The following is a 17,227-nucleotide window of genomic DNA, read 5'->3' as shown; positions in this document are numbered from 1 at the left end:
CAAGCAATCGTTGCTGTGCGAAAAAAAAAATTTACGAAATGTATAATACAAATGCAGCTGAGTTTTGTTCTCCGTTGACATTTCGTTGCGTCGCGTCGCGTCATGTGGATCGAGAATACATATACATATATATATAAATATATCAAAATACGTACAACATGCGTGTACTACGTACGGATGGGATGAAGCTGACATGGCAAGGTGTAAGAAAATAAATTATGTAGGCAGCTGGCATAGGCACATGCTCGGAGTTGGGAGGGAAACCTATAGTTAGTACTGTGCGTACTGCAACCTCGGCTCAATATCGAAGTGCACTTTGGACATGGTCTAGGCTAGGGCTAGGGCTAAGTTCTAGGGCTAGTTGTACTCCTGTTTCGGGAAGTAGTCGGGCACAAACACGTGAATGATGATGCCAGTGGTCATGAGGGCAAAGTAAACGATGACGGCCACCCACCAGAGTATGCGCTCCCAGCGCCGCACCTCCAAATTGCGCAGCACCCCGATCCCCACCAGCAAACCGGCCACGGCACCGGACAAATGCGCCACATAGCCAATCTGGTCGTGCTGGTCGGTCAAGTGGCGGTACACCGAGGTACCCAAGTCGGTGAAGCAGAAGACCAGGAAAGCCAGCAGCTGGACAATGGCGTACTCCATTTCCGAGTAGTTCTGTTCGGGGAGCAGAAGGTAAAGAAGGAATCTTAAATACATAGTATAAACCCACTTACCATAATAATGGTGGCAATGTGTGCTGTGATCAGTGCGTATACTCCACCCGATGCGCCCGCGAGAAAGATGCGTGGACTGGTGAGCGATGTGCCCATGGAACCAGCTAACACGCCAGCCAGATAGACGAGACCCACGCGCCACCAGTGATGCACCAGTTCCAGGGCGATGCCCAGAAAGATCTGGATAATCAGATTCATCATCAGATGCATGATGCCCACGTGGACGAACATGTAGCTCACAAAGCGCCATCCCTCATAGCGCTTGTACGGATTGTAGATGAACAGGGTGGCCGCCGGTCCACTTGTGCTCTCGCCTATGCGATCCTGGTAGTTGGGATCGTCCCTAAAATAGACAGAGAAGAGGACGATTAGGATTGATATTAATCATATGCTATCAATTAAACCATCAGTGCTTACTGGAAATGAATGACGTCGACGAGGAACATGATGATCTCGATGATCGAGAAGAGCACCATGGTGAGCGGCGGCGGGCAGATGGACATTTGCTTCTCGTATGCGCCGTCGGGTTCATCGCCTTCCAAGGGCTTTGGCGGCGGCACCACGTAGCGACAGTAGCGGGTCAGCATGTTGCGCACCATCCACTTGTGGCGCAGGGACATCGCATAGAACTCATCGAAGTCCAGGTGGCCATCGTTGTCCTGGTCGTTGCGCTTCAGGATCTGGTCGGCGATGTAGGCGGGAATGTCCCGGCAATAGCCATCAGAGATCAGTTCCTTTAGCTCGTGCGTGTTGATCAGCCCATCCCTGTCAGAGTCGTGCTGCATGAGAGGCATATATGTAATTAGTCATCTCGGTTAATCATTGATAAATCATTAATAAACATTGACACTTGACAAACCTAATTTAGATTATGGAACATAAAAGTCTTTAGCTTGTGAAATCTCTTGTAAAATCATTATTGGCAAAATCAGTAAGTAGATGCTTATGCCATTTAGTTTCTCTTTGTGTATGGGAAATCAACTTTTAAATCCAGTAGGCTATATACTCAATTGTCATGGTGGCTCCAAAAAAATAAGGGTTACGAACTCAGTTCGTAGCAGAAATTCCGAGTGGGCGGACAGATCCGCACCGAATCCAGAAAAATTTAACATCGTGGAAACACCGACTAAGGGATACCCCTGCAACCAGTAACATTGGGTAAGTATCAGCTGCCCAACAAAGCAGAACCTCTAAAAACTGAGCAAAATTGTGCTCTTCAGTTTTTCGCTTTCTAAATAACCTAAATCAATTAACCTGATATATGTATATTTTTAAATGTTAATCTTATTAATCATTTATTGAACTCTTGTAATTTTGAAAACAAGTTTCTGTATCAAAGCATTGGTAGAATGTCTTGATTACCTCGGAATCGTTTTCATGGGTTTCTTTTGAATGAAATGGGTGATATTGCAATGAATTAATCAAAGTAACTATTTGTTTAGCACACAAGCTGCTCAGGAGTTTTCTTGAGAATAATTGGATCAAATGTAATAAATTTCTCTAGAAAGAAGAGAAAGAGCACCAGTTTGCTATTGCTCAATGAAATATTAACTATATATCATATTTATAAGTCTATTTGTATATTCGCATCTAGACTCAACCGATAACGATGCTGCAACTGATGCAGATGACCCGTCACGTGACCTCTTGGCTGGGCTGGACACCGACGCCCCCATGCGACGTCGAGGAGGAGGAGGAGCCGCTCCAGGAGTCGTCCGGCATTGTGACCGTACTGGTTCTCTACCTGGGCATGGCCGGCCTTTTTGCGGCCCTGAATCTCTGCACCACGACCACCGACGACCAGGTGCGGTCCCGGGCCAAGCGGGAACTGGTGGCCATGGAGCGCCGCCAGTTGCAGCGCCTGGAACAGCGGAGCAGGACACCGGGCTTAACTCTGCCACCATCTTGGCCGGCCGCCATGCCATCGCTAGTTCGCAATGGGGCTGCCCCAAGACGACCTGTCGTTCTACTGCAAGAGCAGCGATTGCGGATGCATTTGCTTCAGCAGAAGGAGCAGGAGCTGCAGGATTCCCAGACTTGGCACGATGCTGTGGATGTGGATGTGGACGAGGAGGAGCATGTGCAGGAGCAGGCCTCCAGCTGCCTCGTCCCAAAGAGCCAAAAGTCCACATTCTTTGACCTTCCCTCAGACTGTGAATAACCCAATCCACTCGAAGAACTATTCCAAATCATAGAGTAACACTCAAACGAAGGCATGAGTTCAACAATATACAAGTTCCCACAAATTGTTTATATTTGTTGACTGATTTTTCCCCCTTTTCCGTTTGCTTCACCAGCACTTGCAACACAACCGCGAATGCAGTCGGGCTAAAAAGTGGCCATAAATGGCCAGGAATGAATGCCACAGATCGAGACGAGAAACTAGAAATCCAAAACGGGGCTAATCGAAAACAAATCAAAAGTCACTTGAAGTTGCACAAACGTCTCCAAATTGAAAGTTATCTAATCGCAAGTAATGGTTTTTGCAAAGGTCAATCGCCATTACTATATACAAAATCCTCAACTGCGATTTCGCTAATAGGAAGTTATTGTTATGGAAAGTCCCTATATGGATGTTACTTTCTTATCGTTCTGGGTTCTTGGCTCTTGTTGCTCGGTTCTCGGTCATAAAAAACATTTGTCATAGATAAGCTCTGCACTGACCTTTTAAGCATGGTAGAAATTTATTAGCCGGTTGCTTATTTCGAATTTGTCACCATTATGTCTGTTTATAAAAAGTATATATTAAGTTGATTCAAAAGAGGGAATTTGAGAACGTAATCGGAATACAAACAATGGCAGATCATCAACTCAGTTCATCACATTTCAGTATTACAATAATTAAGTTAAGTTAGTTAATAACTAAAAACTGGAGGATCACAAAGAAAACGCGGCTAGATGTCAATGCTCGCACTTAAAGGTTAGATTTACGCAAGAAGAAAAGACATATATACTATAGAACATTTGGTTAGGTGCACATGTACGTAGCCCCCTTCGCAGTCGTAAACTAATATATTACACCTTTAAATGTTCTAAAAAAAGAAACCAGAAAGGCAAAAACAAAACCAAAAAGTTGGATAACCACGCGATAAGCTGGCAGTGCCTTTGGAGTCTCGAGGGGATTGGGACTTAGTCATAGTCGACAAGTAGTCATAGCATGTTTCGGCACACACAAAGGCCCGTTCGTCAGGTTGTAAAAAATACTTTAATAAACAGTATACAGTGCATTGAAATGAATCCGATGGAAGACCTCAAGTTCCAAAACTTTCCTATATAGACCAACAGACAACTTAAGATTTACTCAAAGAAAATGGTCATCTATCAGGTATTTTCCCATATCAGAAACGCTCTTATCTGCGACATATCAAACATGATATTTCAAAAATATCAAAATGATACGGACCAAGTTCAAGATCCGTTTCACCAGTTTCTAACGAATTAAGTTGGTGGTAAGTACTTTTAAGAGGTATGGATAATTGGTATTTTTTTGTTCTGCACTTTATTTTAGTTGTTATATCATGGCTAGATTATTGAATAAATGCTCGAGAAACCCAAACAGAGTATTTTGGCCACTTGAATGTTTGGAGCGAGTGAATTTAGATAAGATTACCAACCAAGAGAGGGAGGAATGTGTCTGGAATGCCGATTTCCAGCGGCATCAAATGGGATAGGATTGGATTGGATGGGATTGGGTGGGATGGGCAGCTCATCTTGTATGCTAATCGAATGGTTAGCATTTCTCTATATTCCCTCAACTCAAGCAAGAGAGTGCTAACCAAACTGGAATCGAGCCTACTGAAGCTGATGAAACCGTAGAGTTCCCGTGTTGCCGGGCGCCATTGAATGCGATATAAACGCTTAACGCTTTATAGCTATAAACAAATGGTGAATCAAGAGGAGTATGTGCACATTGAGGCACTCGCAGTGCCAGAAATCAGAATTCAGAAATCGGAAACAGAAATCCAGAAATTGTGGAATTGATAATGGTAACACTCGGGCAAACAGGTGGGCGATGGGTGTCCGCGGGGGACGGTGGGCCAGTTGGGGGTTAAGTGACTAACGCCACCAAAGAATAAAGCAACAGCAACAACAACAAAGACAGAACTCAAAGCGAACAAACAATAATTTATAACCGGTTTTTTTTTTGTTGTCTCCTTTTTTTTATTCACAGACCCTCTGTCACGATAAGAAAACTCACTCCCCATCAGTAGCTCCCCTCACTTTTTGCACCACACACGATTTTTCAATGTTAAGAAAACAAACTGCAGCGAAAAATAGCTCATAAAATATGATATCAAATTCTACGAAGGTGCAAAATTGAGTGACTGACGCGCGGTGATGGGTTAAGTATAACAAAAAGTGTTATAAACCTAGTCAAATATGATTGTATTCTATAGATATAGTAGTTGGTTCTGTGGATTCTTAGCTCATTAGTGTTTAACCTATCAACGGAAATCTCACGTATTTATTAATCAACCATAGTATATGCATTGTTTCAATTAATTATATGGTTTACACTTTCAGCGGAAAGATACATGGGTTTCTTAGAACTGCATGTATATACTTTACCGTTTGACCTTATGTTTGTCCCAATACTTGACATGTTTGCAAACAAAAGCTTTTGATTGTGTCACATTTCGCCGCCCGCCCATTGATGGGTTAAAGGTGGGGTGCGTCTTGTGGGAGTGTGAAGAGCGAAGATCGATACACAGATGATTCATCAAGCTCAACTTTCACCAAGGGCAAGAAGAAGATGGCAACAGGGCAGCAACTATAAACAAGCAACTCCATTCACACGCACTTGTGTGAGTGTGCGAATGCACGTGTGTGAGTGAGTGCCGCAAAGTGCCGGCTGAGTGTTGTTTTAATTACAGTGGCTCTTTTGTTTTCCCCGAATTCCCCATTAATATGAGCCTCACTCTCTTGGGGCATTTTCTCAAGTTCTCAGCATTAAGCATACATTGGTTACTAACCAGCTTAACTTGGACAATTAGCTGATTCTAATGGATTAACCACTATGCTATCCAACATAACAGTAAAAACTACTACAAAATATAAACTAACTCACATTAATGTTTTTCTATCCGATAATTATTATCGGAGATCGGTGGTTTAAGAATTAGCTCTACCGTAAGAGCAGTTTACTTTGGGAATTTCATTTGAAGTTGTATTCAGCTTTTAACATCCAATAACATAGTAATACCTCGAATTTGAAACGTTTTTTAGTGTGCAAGTGTTACCATGGATACTAGAAACACACAAGATCTAATAGTTAGGATGCGATCCTACCTCTGAAGGAAGGGAAAACTAAAGGATTTGCGGGAGTAACGCGAGTATATTAACCCTACCTTGTCGAATATCTCGTGCATTTTGCGACGATCCTCGGGCTCCTGGCTGTTGGTCTGGTTGAGCGGTATTTCCTCCATATCGATGGTGTCCTGTCTCAGGGTTTGTGGACGCGAGGGGGGCGATCGGCGCTCGGGCGGAATCGTGGGATAGAGGCCATTCTCGACGTCCCGCTGCTGCTGCAATTGCAGTTGTTGGGCGGGCGTTTGGCTCTGCTGGCGATTCACTGTTTTCACGGGCATTTTTCGGCCACTACCTGTTTTCGGTTTCGATTCGATGCGATTCAATTTGAATTTGAATTCGAAGTGCGGATTTTGGTGCAAATTCCGCAAATCACAAATATTGGGCCACTGTGAAACGCCGTTACCGTTAGCCAAAAAGTGCAATTACAATGCTCATTGGCCGCGGTTTGATTTGCGATAAGATTAAGAGCGGGCCATAAAACGCGTAGCACCTGCAAACAGCGAGCGAACTAAAAAAAAAACAATGCCACCCGTCTTCTCGCACTAAAAAAACCAAACTACGCGACTGGGCAGTGTGACCAGCCGCTCAAATGGCACAATTGGCCATCGAGCGACGATGAGTTGTTACTAAAAAATAACCAACTATAGCGTGTAGCCCTGGCAACTCTGAAAGGCGGTTATATTTCATATCAATTTATGTAAAACGTCAGATTAATTGTTAGCCTATTTAATTAAATCGACAACATTATTATGGACAAAAAGAACTTCAATATTAAATGTATATATATATATATATTGTATAAAAAATATATAAGACAATACAAAATAAATTTGGATATGAGCGGAATGAAAACGGTTTAAATTCTGACTTGTTTTTTGCCTTAAATACAAAAAAATTAATATAATAATTGCTTATGCATAAATACATCACATTATGTTATTTAAGGTACTATTAGATATTGGTTTACAAGAAATAAATTAAAGTCGTAAAAAAATAAACATTAAGTATTACATTAAACATTAAATTAAACATTAAACATTAAATATTACACACACACATTAAATTAATTCTATTAGGAAATCCGGCTCCTTCTTTATTCTACTATAGTCGAGTATTTGTAAAATCAAAGTATTTGGCACAAAAATTACACTCACTATGCAAAACTCTATTTAAAATGGTAAGTAATAATCAAGTTTCGAGGCAGTTCGCTTCGCAAATCTTTTCCCATCGATTTCCGGGCCAAATGGGCAGTGATTTGACTTGGTCAAGATTTTGGAAGCCACCCTGGCGGGATCTGAAAAATGTGGATTGTGTTAATTGGGTAAAGCTCAAATAAACGTATTCAAAAAAAAAAATGCGAACTGACCTGTACAGGGTCAAGCTAAAGGCTGTCTTTGGTCCGATTCCTGGAATCTTTTCCAGCTCCCTGACGTTTCCATTGTTAAGCTGGTCTAGAAACGTTTTAATACGATTGGCCAGCCATTCATTGGGCGCAGGTCTTGCGACTCGCGGCAGTTGGGTGGCCGTCTCGGTTTTCACAGTGGCATGTTCCCGGAATGACGCCAGCCGCCGGCTGCGCCGCAAATTCATTACTCGGGGAGTGGCGCTGGAGATCTCCGACCTTAGGCGATTAGCTATACGCATGGAGCGACGAAGGCATGATTGCATTGGCAAAGGCACTGTTGTCTCCTCCATTGGCTGGATGCCACTAACTTCCCGCTGACTGCTGGATGCCCGCAAACTAATGGGGCTGATATTCGTGTTGAAGAGCTGGTAGCGTGCCGTGCTGGGATTCATTGGTTGTTCCACTGTGGCCGGCTCCTCGGGCTCGGGTTCGGTCTCTTCGGCAATGGCCATTGCGGTGGAGTGCAGGCTGCTGGGTTGCATAGGCTCAACCTCTGGTGGAGGCATCAGCTCCCTATCCTGATCGATGTCGCAATGGAAACCTAACAGAGTATCGCTGCTGTCCGTGGACGAGGGCTCCAGCGTGGTGTCCACCTGCTCCAATAGCTGGCGAGCCCTATAAGATATAAATTTATCAGCTTTCCCGGCAAATTTGCGTTGCGTCCAGAGTGTTACTCACCTTTTCTTGGCTTTGGGCGTCATGCCAAGTTCGGAACGGGTTCGACGGAGCTCGCCGGTCAGCGGCTTGAACGTGCTATCTTTTGATTTCGGCACCACTAGGCTGTTCTGATTGCCGGCGCGAGGCTTGATGACCGTCGAGGTGCTCAGCACCTTGCGGACGACGTGTGGTGTCCGTGCGGACAGCGATTGCTGCAATCAGAGCGAGATGGGAGGATGAAACTCGAGTAACTGCATCGTTCGACTTGCGGTCAGTGCGGTTGGGTTTGATTGCTCTATATAAACGACTCACACTCGCGGCGGTGGCGTAGTGTGCAATGGAGCAGCCCAGTGAGAAGCCGCAGGAGGAGGAGCAGATAGATGGCCAAAGTCAGGAACTTATAGAGGAGGCATCAGTTCAAGGAAAGTTGCAAGACTTAGCAGAAACTAACCTGGATGTCGAAAAGAAGTCACTTAAACAAGCTGATGATCAGAAACAACCAAATACTTGTGATGAGGGCAGCGAAGCAGTCCAAGATTTAGACGATAATTGTGAGAAAAATCAGGAAATCAAGGAAGAGTTGAAGAGACTGGGAAGTGCTGAAGTGGAGCACATTGAAAAGGATGAAACTGAAAAACAACTAGCCGAAGAGATTGACGCGAAAGTTATCGAAAAACTGGAGCTCAAAGGCATTGAGGAGCTTGAAGAAAGTATTCCCCAATTGAATCAAACATTTGGAGATCAGCTATTGACAGGAGAAGACGAGCCTAAGGAAAAATCGAAGGATGAGCTGGCAGAGAATACGTCGGGAGATCAGCAACTGTCAATCAATCTGGAAGTTCGATCTAGAACTGATTCTCTGGAAAGAGAAAAGGCTTCCGAAAATGAAGAAAAGCTTCCAGAAATCTCAGTGAGTGCGATTCAGCTCACTGGCAACATTGAAGCTCCAGCAGAGCACGATAATCAAAAGGAAGCCGAACCAGATCCCAATGAAGACACCCACGATGAACTAAGCCAGGCGGAGAATAAACAGTGCCCAGACAGGGCTGTGGAGCAACACGAGATTCCTGTAGAGCAATCCGAAGACGCATCCAAGTATCCAGAAGAAGATCTGCCCAACGAGCAGGTAACACAGTTTCTCCGTCAGCTGGTCAGCCAACTGTGGCCGGAGCTGGGCGCCAATCCGGAACTGCGTCTGGAAAGAGCGAGTGCCAAGGGTGACAATTATTTGGGCGTGGTGTGGCGTCTACAGGCGGCCGCCGATTCGAAACGCAGCCTGGTGGTTAAGCTGCCGCCACAGAATCGCGTGCGCCGCAAGCAGTTCTTTGCACGACCATGTTTCCTGCGCGAAACGGCAGCATACGAGGTCTTTCTGCCGCTGACTGAGATGATTCAGGAGAAGTGGAAAATACCCGGAGAAGATCGTTTTCGGCAGCACGCCCTCTGCTTCGGAACTCGCCAGGATGAGCCCAATGAGTGCATCGTGCTGGAGGATCTGTCCTGTGCCGGGTTCTCTCTCCACAATCGGTTTCTGGACCTATCCGTCGAGCATGTGCGTCGCGTAATGCTCACCTATGCCAAATTACATGCCATATCATTGGCCGGAAAGTGCCAGTTCCCCGAGAGAATGCAAAAACTGCAGCAGCTGGTGGACATCTTTGAGCAGCGACGCGAGGATCATGCCTTGGGTGTCTACTTCGAGAATCTCAAAGGAAGTGCCCTATCTGCACTGCTCGCCCCGGAGGATGACTCCTACAGAGTTCGTCTGGAGGCGTATTTTGCCAGGGGATCGTACTTTCAGTTGCTGCTCCCTTTGGTCAACGGATCCAATTGCGAACCCTTCGCTGTCATCTGCCATGGCGACTGCTGGAACAACAACATTCTTTACAAGAGTGCAGAGCGGGGAGAGCTCGAGGACGTGCGCCTGATCGACTGGCAACTGATGCGATATGCCTCACCGGTCACCGATTTATCGTACTTCCTCTTCACCTGCACTTCGCGGGAATTCAGGCAGGGCCACCTCAAAAATATGCTAGAGGATTACTATGAAGAGTTGGGCCTGCAGCTGATTAGGTAAGTGAAAGAGTGAGTCCTAGATCTTCGACTCTTGTAATAGTGAACTATCTTTGCAACAGACTAGGCGAGCGGGTGGAACAACTATTTCCCCGACCTGCATTCGATGAACAAGTGGCCACGAAGGCGGCTGTGGGCCTGCTGCTCGCCATGATGGTTCTACCTATTGTAACGATGCAGGGTCAGGATGTGCCCGACCTGCAAGCGATTAGCGAACGAATCGAGGCTGGGGCCACCACGGACCTCCATGGTGCTGGTTTCCTGGGGGCGGGCAACGAGGCTACTTTTAAACAGCGCATGCGCGAGGTGATCCTCGACTGTGTGGACTTCAATTACATATAGAAAGCTCACCTTCCGCTGCGCCACTTGCGTCGGATTCAGGCGAAGCTTCTTCGCACCCGTGCCAAAACGCAATGTGGACAACGTCTCGGTGAGATCGCATCGGTGCGGACTGATGCAGGCCAGAAAGGTCAGATACGACTGCGCGGTGAGCGACTCTGGAAAGAATTAAGGGAAAGGAGTTGTAGTAAATATTTGAACGAGAAAATACTAGTAATTCATAGTAACTATGCTGATCAATAAAGGCTTTAACCCAAAATGTTGTATGAGTGGCTATTTACAAATTAGACATAGCTTTATCCAAATTTGTGCACTTACCCTGCAGAACTGTGGTGAGGACGCTGTCGCGGTATGGAATCACCGTGTGGCCCGCCGCCATGGCCATCACCACCTTGTTAATGCTCAGCAGGCCCAGATTGATGTTGACGCCCTCCTGCCTGGCCACGCCCTCGTGCCCAGTACGCCTCACGCCCTCCGAACCGGCCAAATCCACAATATTCATCCTGGCGTGATGGGTGTCGTGCTTCACATGAATGGTGACTATGGCATGTGATCGGGAACTGTTGGAATTCATATTGGTGGGACGAACGCGTCGATTCCGAGTGCCCAGTTCCAATATGAACTGCAGTTCCTCCTGGCTGTTCAAAGGAAGGATGGTGCATTGCTGGCAACGCGCCGCCACCATGGGCATATGTGGCGTCGAGCTTAGCAGATCGAAGGGTTTCTCATTGTAGATCTCTATGAAGGAGGCGTACACTTGAATGGGACCCTTGTGGTTTTCCTGCCTGGCGGTCACGCGATCCAAAATTTCGGCCAGGACTCGGGGCAGAACACCCAGGTGCTCGGGCTTCGGAATAAGTAAAGGATTGAAAGCGTTATTATAGGTATTGATGATCTCTAAACTAGAAGGACTGCATGCTATTTGAATAGTTTGTGTGGACTTGAGCATTTTGCGTGATAGATCAGAAGGAAATGGCACTGCCTTTAAGTGATCGTGCCAATCAACTGATCAACTGATCGCGAAACTAAAAACGCACCTTGTCGGTTGGAGCCATGCCCATAGAGTAGCTCTTGCCCGTTCCCGTCTGCCCGTAGGCGAGTGCGGTGCACGGGTATCCCTCGATGAGCTTGTCCACCAGCGGCTGGATCAGCGCCTGGTACATCTCATCCTGGCTGATGGTCGCGGGAAAGGCGTAATCGAAGTGGAACTCATTCTGCTCCACCATTAACGACTGGAAATATGCAAGAAGGCGGTCATGTACAGTTACATACATTGTAATGGTGCCGCACATACCTTTCCGTTGCTCCATAGCGGAAACTTGACGACGCTGGGCTCCCGACGCCCGAGGAACTGGCGGTACGGCGCCTCGCGGACCGCAATCCGAACGGCGCTCAATTTGGCCGCATCCATGCTAATCGAAGTTGTTTAAAAACGCAATATTATTTTACATTCACCAAAAATGTTCTGCTTTTTCGATTCAGCTAAGCGGCGTTTGGCATTTCAAATTGTGTTTGTGCCAGTGTGACCGTAGAAGAGAGCATTAAGAATCTTCTGGGTTGTTGAAATGGATACATCATTTACATTGGGGTTTGTGGCGTTGCTATCGGCATGTTGCAAAGGCCTTTACATTTAGCATAAACAGCTGTTAAGTGACTTGATGGCGTTGAAATATTGTATACAACTGGCTTTAGACAATCTATTATTTTGCAAACATACCGTGCATATAGGCAGACCAGCGCGCATAGTTTTTGGTCTGTTATCCTACCATCTTTGCCAGCCCTGGCTAACGTTGCCACTTTAAATAATAATTGATACACATAGCAATCGGAGAGGATCGGTGTTGCTAGCAGAGAACTGCAAGAATAGCATTTTTTCCACCCTAATCACACTCAACAAATTTGAGTGTCGGGTGCCACCACTCACACCGGTCATCGCGGTTACTTACAAACACCCGCTTAAAATATTCGGGTGTCTGCAAGCACCCTGGTGTGTCTGGTAGACACTCGAGTGTCTGCGGTGACATAATTACTGAAAAAAGAAATAGATCATGCCCAAAATCTGTAGATAGCCTCCTTTTTTGCCTTAATTTTTGTTTTAAATAAACAACACGAAATAGACATTTCTTTTTTATTTTTTTTTATTATTTGCTTTGTTACAATCTTTTATATTTGTTCCCATATTTATCTTTATAAATGTATAATTTTTGTTTTTAATATGATACAATAAAAAACACAAAACAAGCAGCCATAGAAGCCGCAGCCAAAAGTCAGAAAGTTAAGCGTCCCTCTCTATTTCCACCCAGGTACTCACCCCTTTCCTCAAGCTCTTTCCACGTCAGAGCTGACAGCTGGTTGTAGCTCCTGGAAAATAGCTAGCTCAGGCACTTCCTCCAGTAGGTCGAAATCATATTATTGATATCCTCCGCTGCCACGTATCACATATCACTGCACCACTCACTCACAATTGGTAATTAAAAAAAAACATCGAAAAAGTGGTTTGCTTACGTAGGACTTTTGAGAAGCGCAGAGGAGGGCGCATATATTTTGGTATTATTTAGTATTAAGTATTTAGTATTATTTAGTATTAAATACTTAGTATTATTTAGTATTTAATACTTAGTATTATTTAGTATTTAATACTTAGTATTATTTAGTATTTAATACTTAGTATTATTTAGTATTTAATACTTAGTATTATTTAGTATTATTCATTATTTTCTTTTAATGTAACGTAATACTTTCAGCTGTCTTACTTATAATTTTATAATTTCACTTTGAATGCCATCTAGAACAATATAAATATAATAGTGTTAATTAAGTATAAATATTATTTAATACACCAGGGTGTTTGTTATTGCCGCAAATGGAGTGTCAACAAACACCCGGGTGCTGAGACATCCGGTGTTTAGCGGGTGCACTTCGAGTGCCGGTGGCTTGCTGTAGTTCTCTGGTTGCTAACTTGTCAAAGATAAAACTATTTTAAAAACCAACAAATTCGATGAAATAATAAAACAGCAGAAACCTTATTTTCAATGGCACTTAAGTCTTTATTTGTAAAATGTAATTCAAATTGCAATGCTGGTCACCCTAAAAAATAAGATGGCAGCCTTACAAGCGCACCGAATTTTGCGCCAACAAAATGGCGGAAATGAATCATTTAAACATAAAGCAGTTAAGTAGTATGGCCATCTTACTCTAATTCAGCACGGTTCGCCTTCTCTTTTCATTCAAGACTCGTATACGAGAGAGATCACCTCTCTATTGCCATCTCGCTCTAAATAGATCTGGATTATTTGACAATTGGAAAGTTTCGTATAACTTTTCACTAGTTATATGAAATTTACCAATTTATTTAGTGTTTTGACTGGTTAAGGCGCGTAAAACGTTACCCATATATGCATATATATTTGCTTAATTTGCAACATTTTACACGTCTTTTAAGACTTTAGTTTTCAATGCGACTTGTACAATGTTGCGTTCCTAGATATATTTTTCTTGTATTGCATTTGTTTCATTCTGTTTTGCAGCTTGACAAGCATGTCAACCATGAAAACAATTCGTTTGTGATTTCCAAATAGTCGTACTCATTTTACTGTCCGTAAGACAATTCAACTTTACACATTTCGACTGTGAGGAATTCGTTACTTGTATGCGTTTTTGCTTCGGAGAACGTTTCGCACGATTATCAATGTGATTCGAAACGATCTCTAAAGCTATATGTAACACCAATTTACCCTTTAGATGGCCATCTGAGAAACCTAAACGAAAGAGAAGAGAATAGAATTAGGATTGTAGTGGGTGCAACGTGTCGAAAAATCTAATTCAATGAATGCTACACTGCTACGATTTAGATTTGTTTTTATTTTTTTTCTTCGACAAAAAGAGGAGCGGAAGAGGATTTTGGAAGTAACGCACTCACTTGCAGTTAGTTGGAGACTGAATGGAAAAGCGAGGGAGAATTGAACGGATGTTATTTATAGGTCACCACCATTTTGCCTGTCACAATTCGAGTTTATGTGTGTATACGTTGCACTGCGCGGAGTACTCATCAGCTGAATGGAAACTGTACCGAGTGGATAGAACTTTCAAATACCCCACACTTAGAAAGGACGTATATTCTCGTTAAATGTATGTTGAGTGCAAGACAATGGGAGAAAATCAAGAGCAAAATTCCAATTGAATGCGTAATCAGTGTGTATGTATATCACTAAATAATAAACCGTACTGCAAACGTGGTTTTGAGTGTATTTTGGAACAAAGGAAGTGAAATTTACAATTTGAAAATCATAGCAACAAAACTTAAACCTCTTACAAAAGCTCTTTTTGTGTCGCTTACCTTAAACTCTCGATTTATGATATAAAAAGTAGCCCTAGCTCGGTGTGACCAGGCCGAGAATGCTGCAACATCTAGCGGCTCTAGCCCTTGATATTTTCGAGCTTAGGCCACACTAATGGCTGAGAAAATACCGAATATAATATAGTGGGAACACCATGCATACGAAAATAGCGGGACTTTCCAGCCGTTCCAATTGTAAAATAAATTTGTAAATATAAGTTAATAATTGCCAAACTAATTCGGATTATATACTGTTAAAAAGGCTCTAGCTTTTATATCATTCCCATCTAGTTTATTTGGTTTTTAGAATCAATCAGTCATTCATGTCGCCCACACCCATGACTCGGTTCACTTCCTTTCCTCCGGCGGCCAGGACGTCGAGTAGCAGGTCACCTTTCTCCTTGCGCTTACTGGGTGGCACCTTCTTCTGCTGCTGCAGGGCGGCCACCTGGGCGGCGTGCATCTGGCGGCGGTGCTTGTGCATGTTTCCCGAGTTCTTGAAGGTGCGCTCACAGAAGGCGCACTCATACAGGTCCTGGCCGGTGTGCGTGGCCGTGTGCTCCTCCAGGCTGCGACTGCTCTTGAACTCCTTGGCGCAGTGCGTGCACTTATGGTACTCCTTTGGATGATGGTAGCGTATGTGGGCCGCAAGCTTAGCCCGCGATCCCTTTTCCAAGCCGCACTGCTCGCACTTCCACTGCCGCAGCGAGGCGGCATCCAGATGCATGTACATGTGCTTGCGCAAACTGTTCTCGTCGGACAGCCACACCTGGCACTCCTGGCACTGTACCTCCGGCAGCTGGGAGCCCTCGCGATGCACGGTCCGCTTGTGCACTAGCAGGTTCTGCTTCGTCTTGAACTTGGCGCCGCACGAATCGCAGATGAAGGGCACGAAGGCGGGGTCATGGGTGCGTCGCATGTGCAGTCGCAGGTCAACGGCGGTGCGGAAGCTGTTGGGGGCGCATTAAGGCCATCAATTCACTCTTCTACTTTTTGCATTAACTTACGATCTGTCGCAGTGCTTGCACTGCTCATTGCGCTCCTGCTGGTGCACCCTGGAGTGAATGGTGAGAAGGAACTGCTTGGAAAACCGCTTGGAGCACTGATCGCACGCGAAGCTCAGGTCGTCCTTGTTGGGGTGGAAGCGCAGCATGTGTACATCGTAGCTAATTCGGCTGACCAGTTGCTTGGAGCAGATCTTGCACCTGCACAGTTCTTTCATTAGTAGGGTTTCAATCAATTGCCTAGGCTGGCCAAGTACCTAAAGTAATTCGGATCGTTGTGCATGTGTAGATGGTCCACGTAGAGCGCACGCTTCTTGTAGCGCCGCTGGCAGCAGACCACATATCCGAGAGACTGGTGATGATTCCGGAAGTGCCGCTTCATCTCGGCAAAATTGGGAAACTGCTCGTCGCCGCCGCAAATGCAGCACTCCAAACGGCCGTGCAGAGCGATGTAGCTGTCCATTTCCCGGCTATTGGTGCTGCGGCTCTCCGCATCGCCCTCAGCATCCTCATCGTCGTCGGCCTCCTCCTTGTGTGGCTTCGTCCTGGCCTTGGCCTTGACCGCCTGAGTTTTGGGTGCTGTGACTGCCCGGGGTAGACGCATACTGCGTCTAATGGGCGAGGGCAGGCGCATTCCCCGTCGCGATGTTGTTCGGATGCTACTGCTCCTACTGCTGCTGCTACTGGCGTCCCCGTCGATTTCGTTGCACTCCTCGTTGTCCGCGGCCGCAGGACTCACATCTATCTCCGGTTCGCACAGGATCTGCGCCTTTGTGTCCGCATCCTCGTCCTCAGAGAACGGCTCCATCTTCAGTTGCTGTAGGCCCAACTGTTTCTTCATCACCATGGCGCAGAACTGCTCGAAGTCGGCCAACTGCTGCCAGCACTGGGTGCAGAGGCTCTTGGACACACCATCGTTGGGCAGGAGCTGGGAACAAGGATGCAATCTATCTTCAGACAAATGTTTATAGTTTAAACGGAATTCACTACTTACCACCAACTGCAGGTGCTTCTCAATTAGCTCCGCCAGATTGGAGGGCACCGGCTGATCGCCGGAGTCTTCCTGGTCGAAGATTGGCACACTGTGCTCCGCATCGTCCAGGCACAGGCGGCATATCATTGCACTACGGCTGTAGGAAAGGCAATTAATTCAATTAATTGCCTCACAAATTCAGTTTAAGACGTCGCTGAAGCGTTGCCAGATCGTAGGCTTAATAAACTTCGAGCGACAGCGATGCCAAGGTGGCGTATAAAAAAAGCTAGCAATTAAAAATATCGAGCAACGTTACCGATAGCATAAGAACTCCACTTAAAATTAATTACCATTAAAACTATATAAATATTTCGTTTTACTATTTCTACTTATTTTAGGCTGGTT

At 45.2% G+C, this 17,227-nt stretch overlaps 5 protein-coding genes across 6 annotated transcripts; 2 read left to right on the top strand and 3 right to left on the bottom strand.

The window, feature by feature from the left end:
• Nucleotides 1-9: 9 nt before the first annotated feature.
• Nucleotides 10-6,594, bottom strand: LOC122624656 (protein rhomboid). The gene is made up of 4 exons (XM_043804318.1): nucleotides 6,074-6,594; nucleotides 1,143-1,504; nucleotides 726-1,068; nucleotides 10-666 (listed from the first exon to the last, which is right to left on the bottom strand). The coding sequence occupies exons 1-4, from the start codon at nucleotides 6,311-6,313 to the stop codon at nucleotides 358-360; spliced, it is 1,254 nt and encodes a 417-aa protein (XP_043660253.1). The 5' UTR covers nucleotides 6,314-6,594; the 3' UTR covers nucleotides 10-357.
• LOC122624657 lies at nucleotides 1,727-2,976 on the top strand. The gene is made up of 2 exons (XM_043804319.1): nucleotides 1,727-1,883; nucleotides 2,320-2,976. The coding sequence occupies exon 2, from the start codon at nucleotides 2,335-2,337 to the stop codon at nucleotides 2,884-2,886; it is 552 nt and encodes a 183-aa protein (XP_043660254.1). The 5' UTR covers nucleotides 1,727-1,883; nucleotides 2,320-2,334; the 3' UTR covers nucleotides 2,887-2,976.
• Nucleotides 6,595-6,973: 379 nt separating the features above from the next.
• Nucleotides 6,974-12,026, bottom strand: LOC122623609 (kinesin-like protein Nod). Of its 2 annotated transcripts, XM_043802863.1 has the most exons (8): nucleotides 11,804-12,026; nucleotides 11,547-11,741; nucleotides 10,985-11,356; nucleotides 10,828-10,942; nucleotides 10,522-10,667; nucleotides 8,119-8,309; nucleotides 7,402-8,055; nucleotides 6,974-7,329 (listed from the first exon to the last, which is right to left on the bottom strand). In XM_043802863.1, the coding sequence occupies exons 1-8, from the start codon at nucleotides 11,918-11,920 to the stop codon at nucleotides 7,224-7,226; spliced, it is 1,896 nt and encodes a 631-aa protein (XP_043658798.1). In that variant the 5' UTR covers nucleotides 11,921-12,026; the 3' UTR covers nucleotides 6,974-7,223. The 2 variants fall into 2 exon arrangements, with proteins under 2 accessions (XP_043658798.1, XP_043658797.1); XM_043802862.1 differs by having other exon boundaries at nucleotides 6,976-7,329; nucleotides 10,828-11,356.
• Nucleotides 8,316-10,512, top strand: LOC122623608. The gene is made up of 2 exons (XM_043802861.1): nucleotides 8,316-10,170; nucleotides 10,233-10,512. The coding sequence occupies exons 1-2, from the start codon at nucleotides 8,435-8,437 to the stop codon at nucleotides 10,510-10,512; spliced, it is 2,016 nt and encodes a 671-aa protein (XP_043658796.1). The 5' UTR covers nucleotides 8,316-8,434.
• A 3,106-nt stretch (nucleotides 12,027-15,132) lies between the features above and the next one.
• Nucleotides 15,133-17,045, bottom strand: LOC122624447 (transcription factor grauzone). Its single transcript, XM_043803984.1, has 4 exons — nucleotides 16,844-17,045; nucleotides 16,107-16,777; nucleotides 15,853-16,050; nucleotides 15,133-15,795 (listed from the first exon to the last, which is right to left on the bottom strand). The coding sequence occupies exons 1-4, from the start codon at nucleotides 16,967-16,969 to the stop codon at nucleotides 15,159-15,161; spliced, it is 1,632 nt and encodes a 543-aa protein (XP_043659919.1). The 5' UTR covers nucleotides 16,970-17,045; the 3' UTR covers nucleotides 15,133-15,158.
• Nucleotides 17,046-17,227: the final 182 nt, after the last annotated feature.

This window comes from Drosophila teissieri, chromosome X (genome assembly GCF_016746235.2).
Source record: "Drosophila teissieri strain GT53w chromosome X, Prin_Dtei_1.1, whole genome shotgun sequence".
Lineage (NCBI taxonomy): Eukaryota > Metazoa > Arthropoda > Insecta > Diptera > Drosophilidae > Drosophila > Drosophila teissieri.
This window is presented reverse-complemented; position numbering and strand designations above follow the sequence as displayed.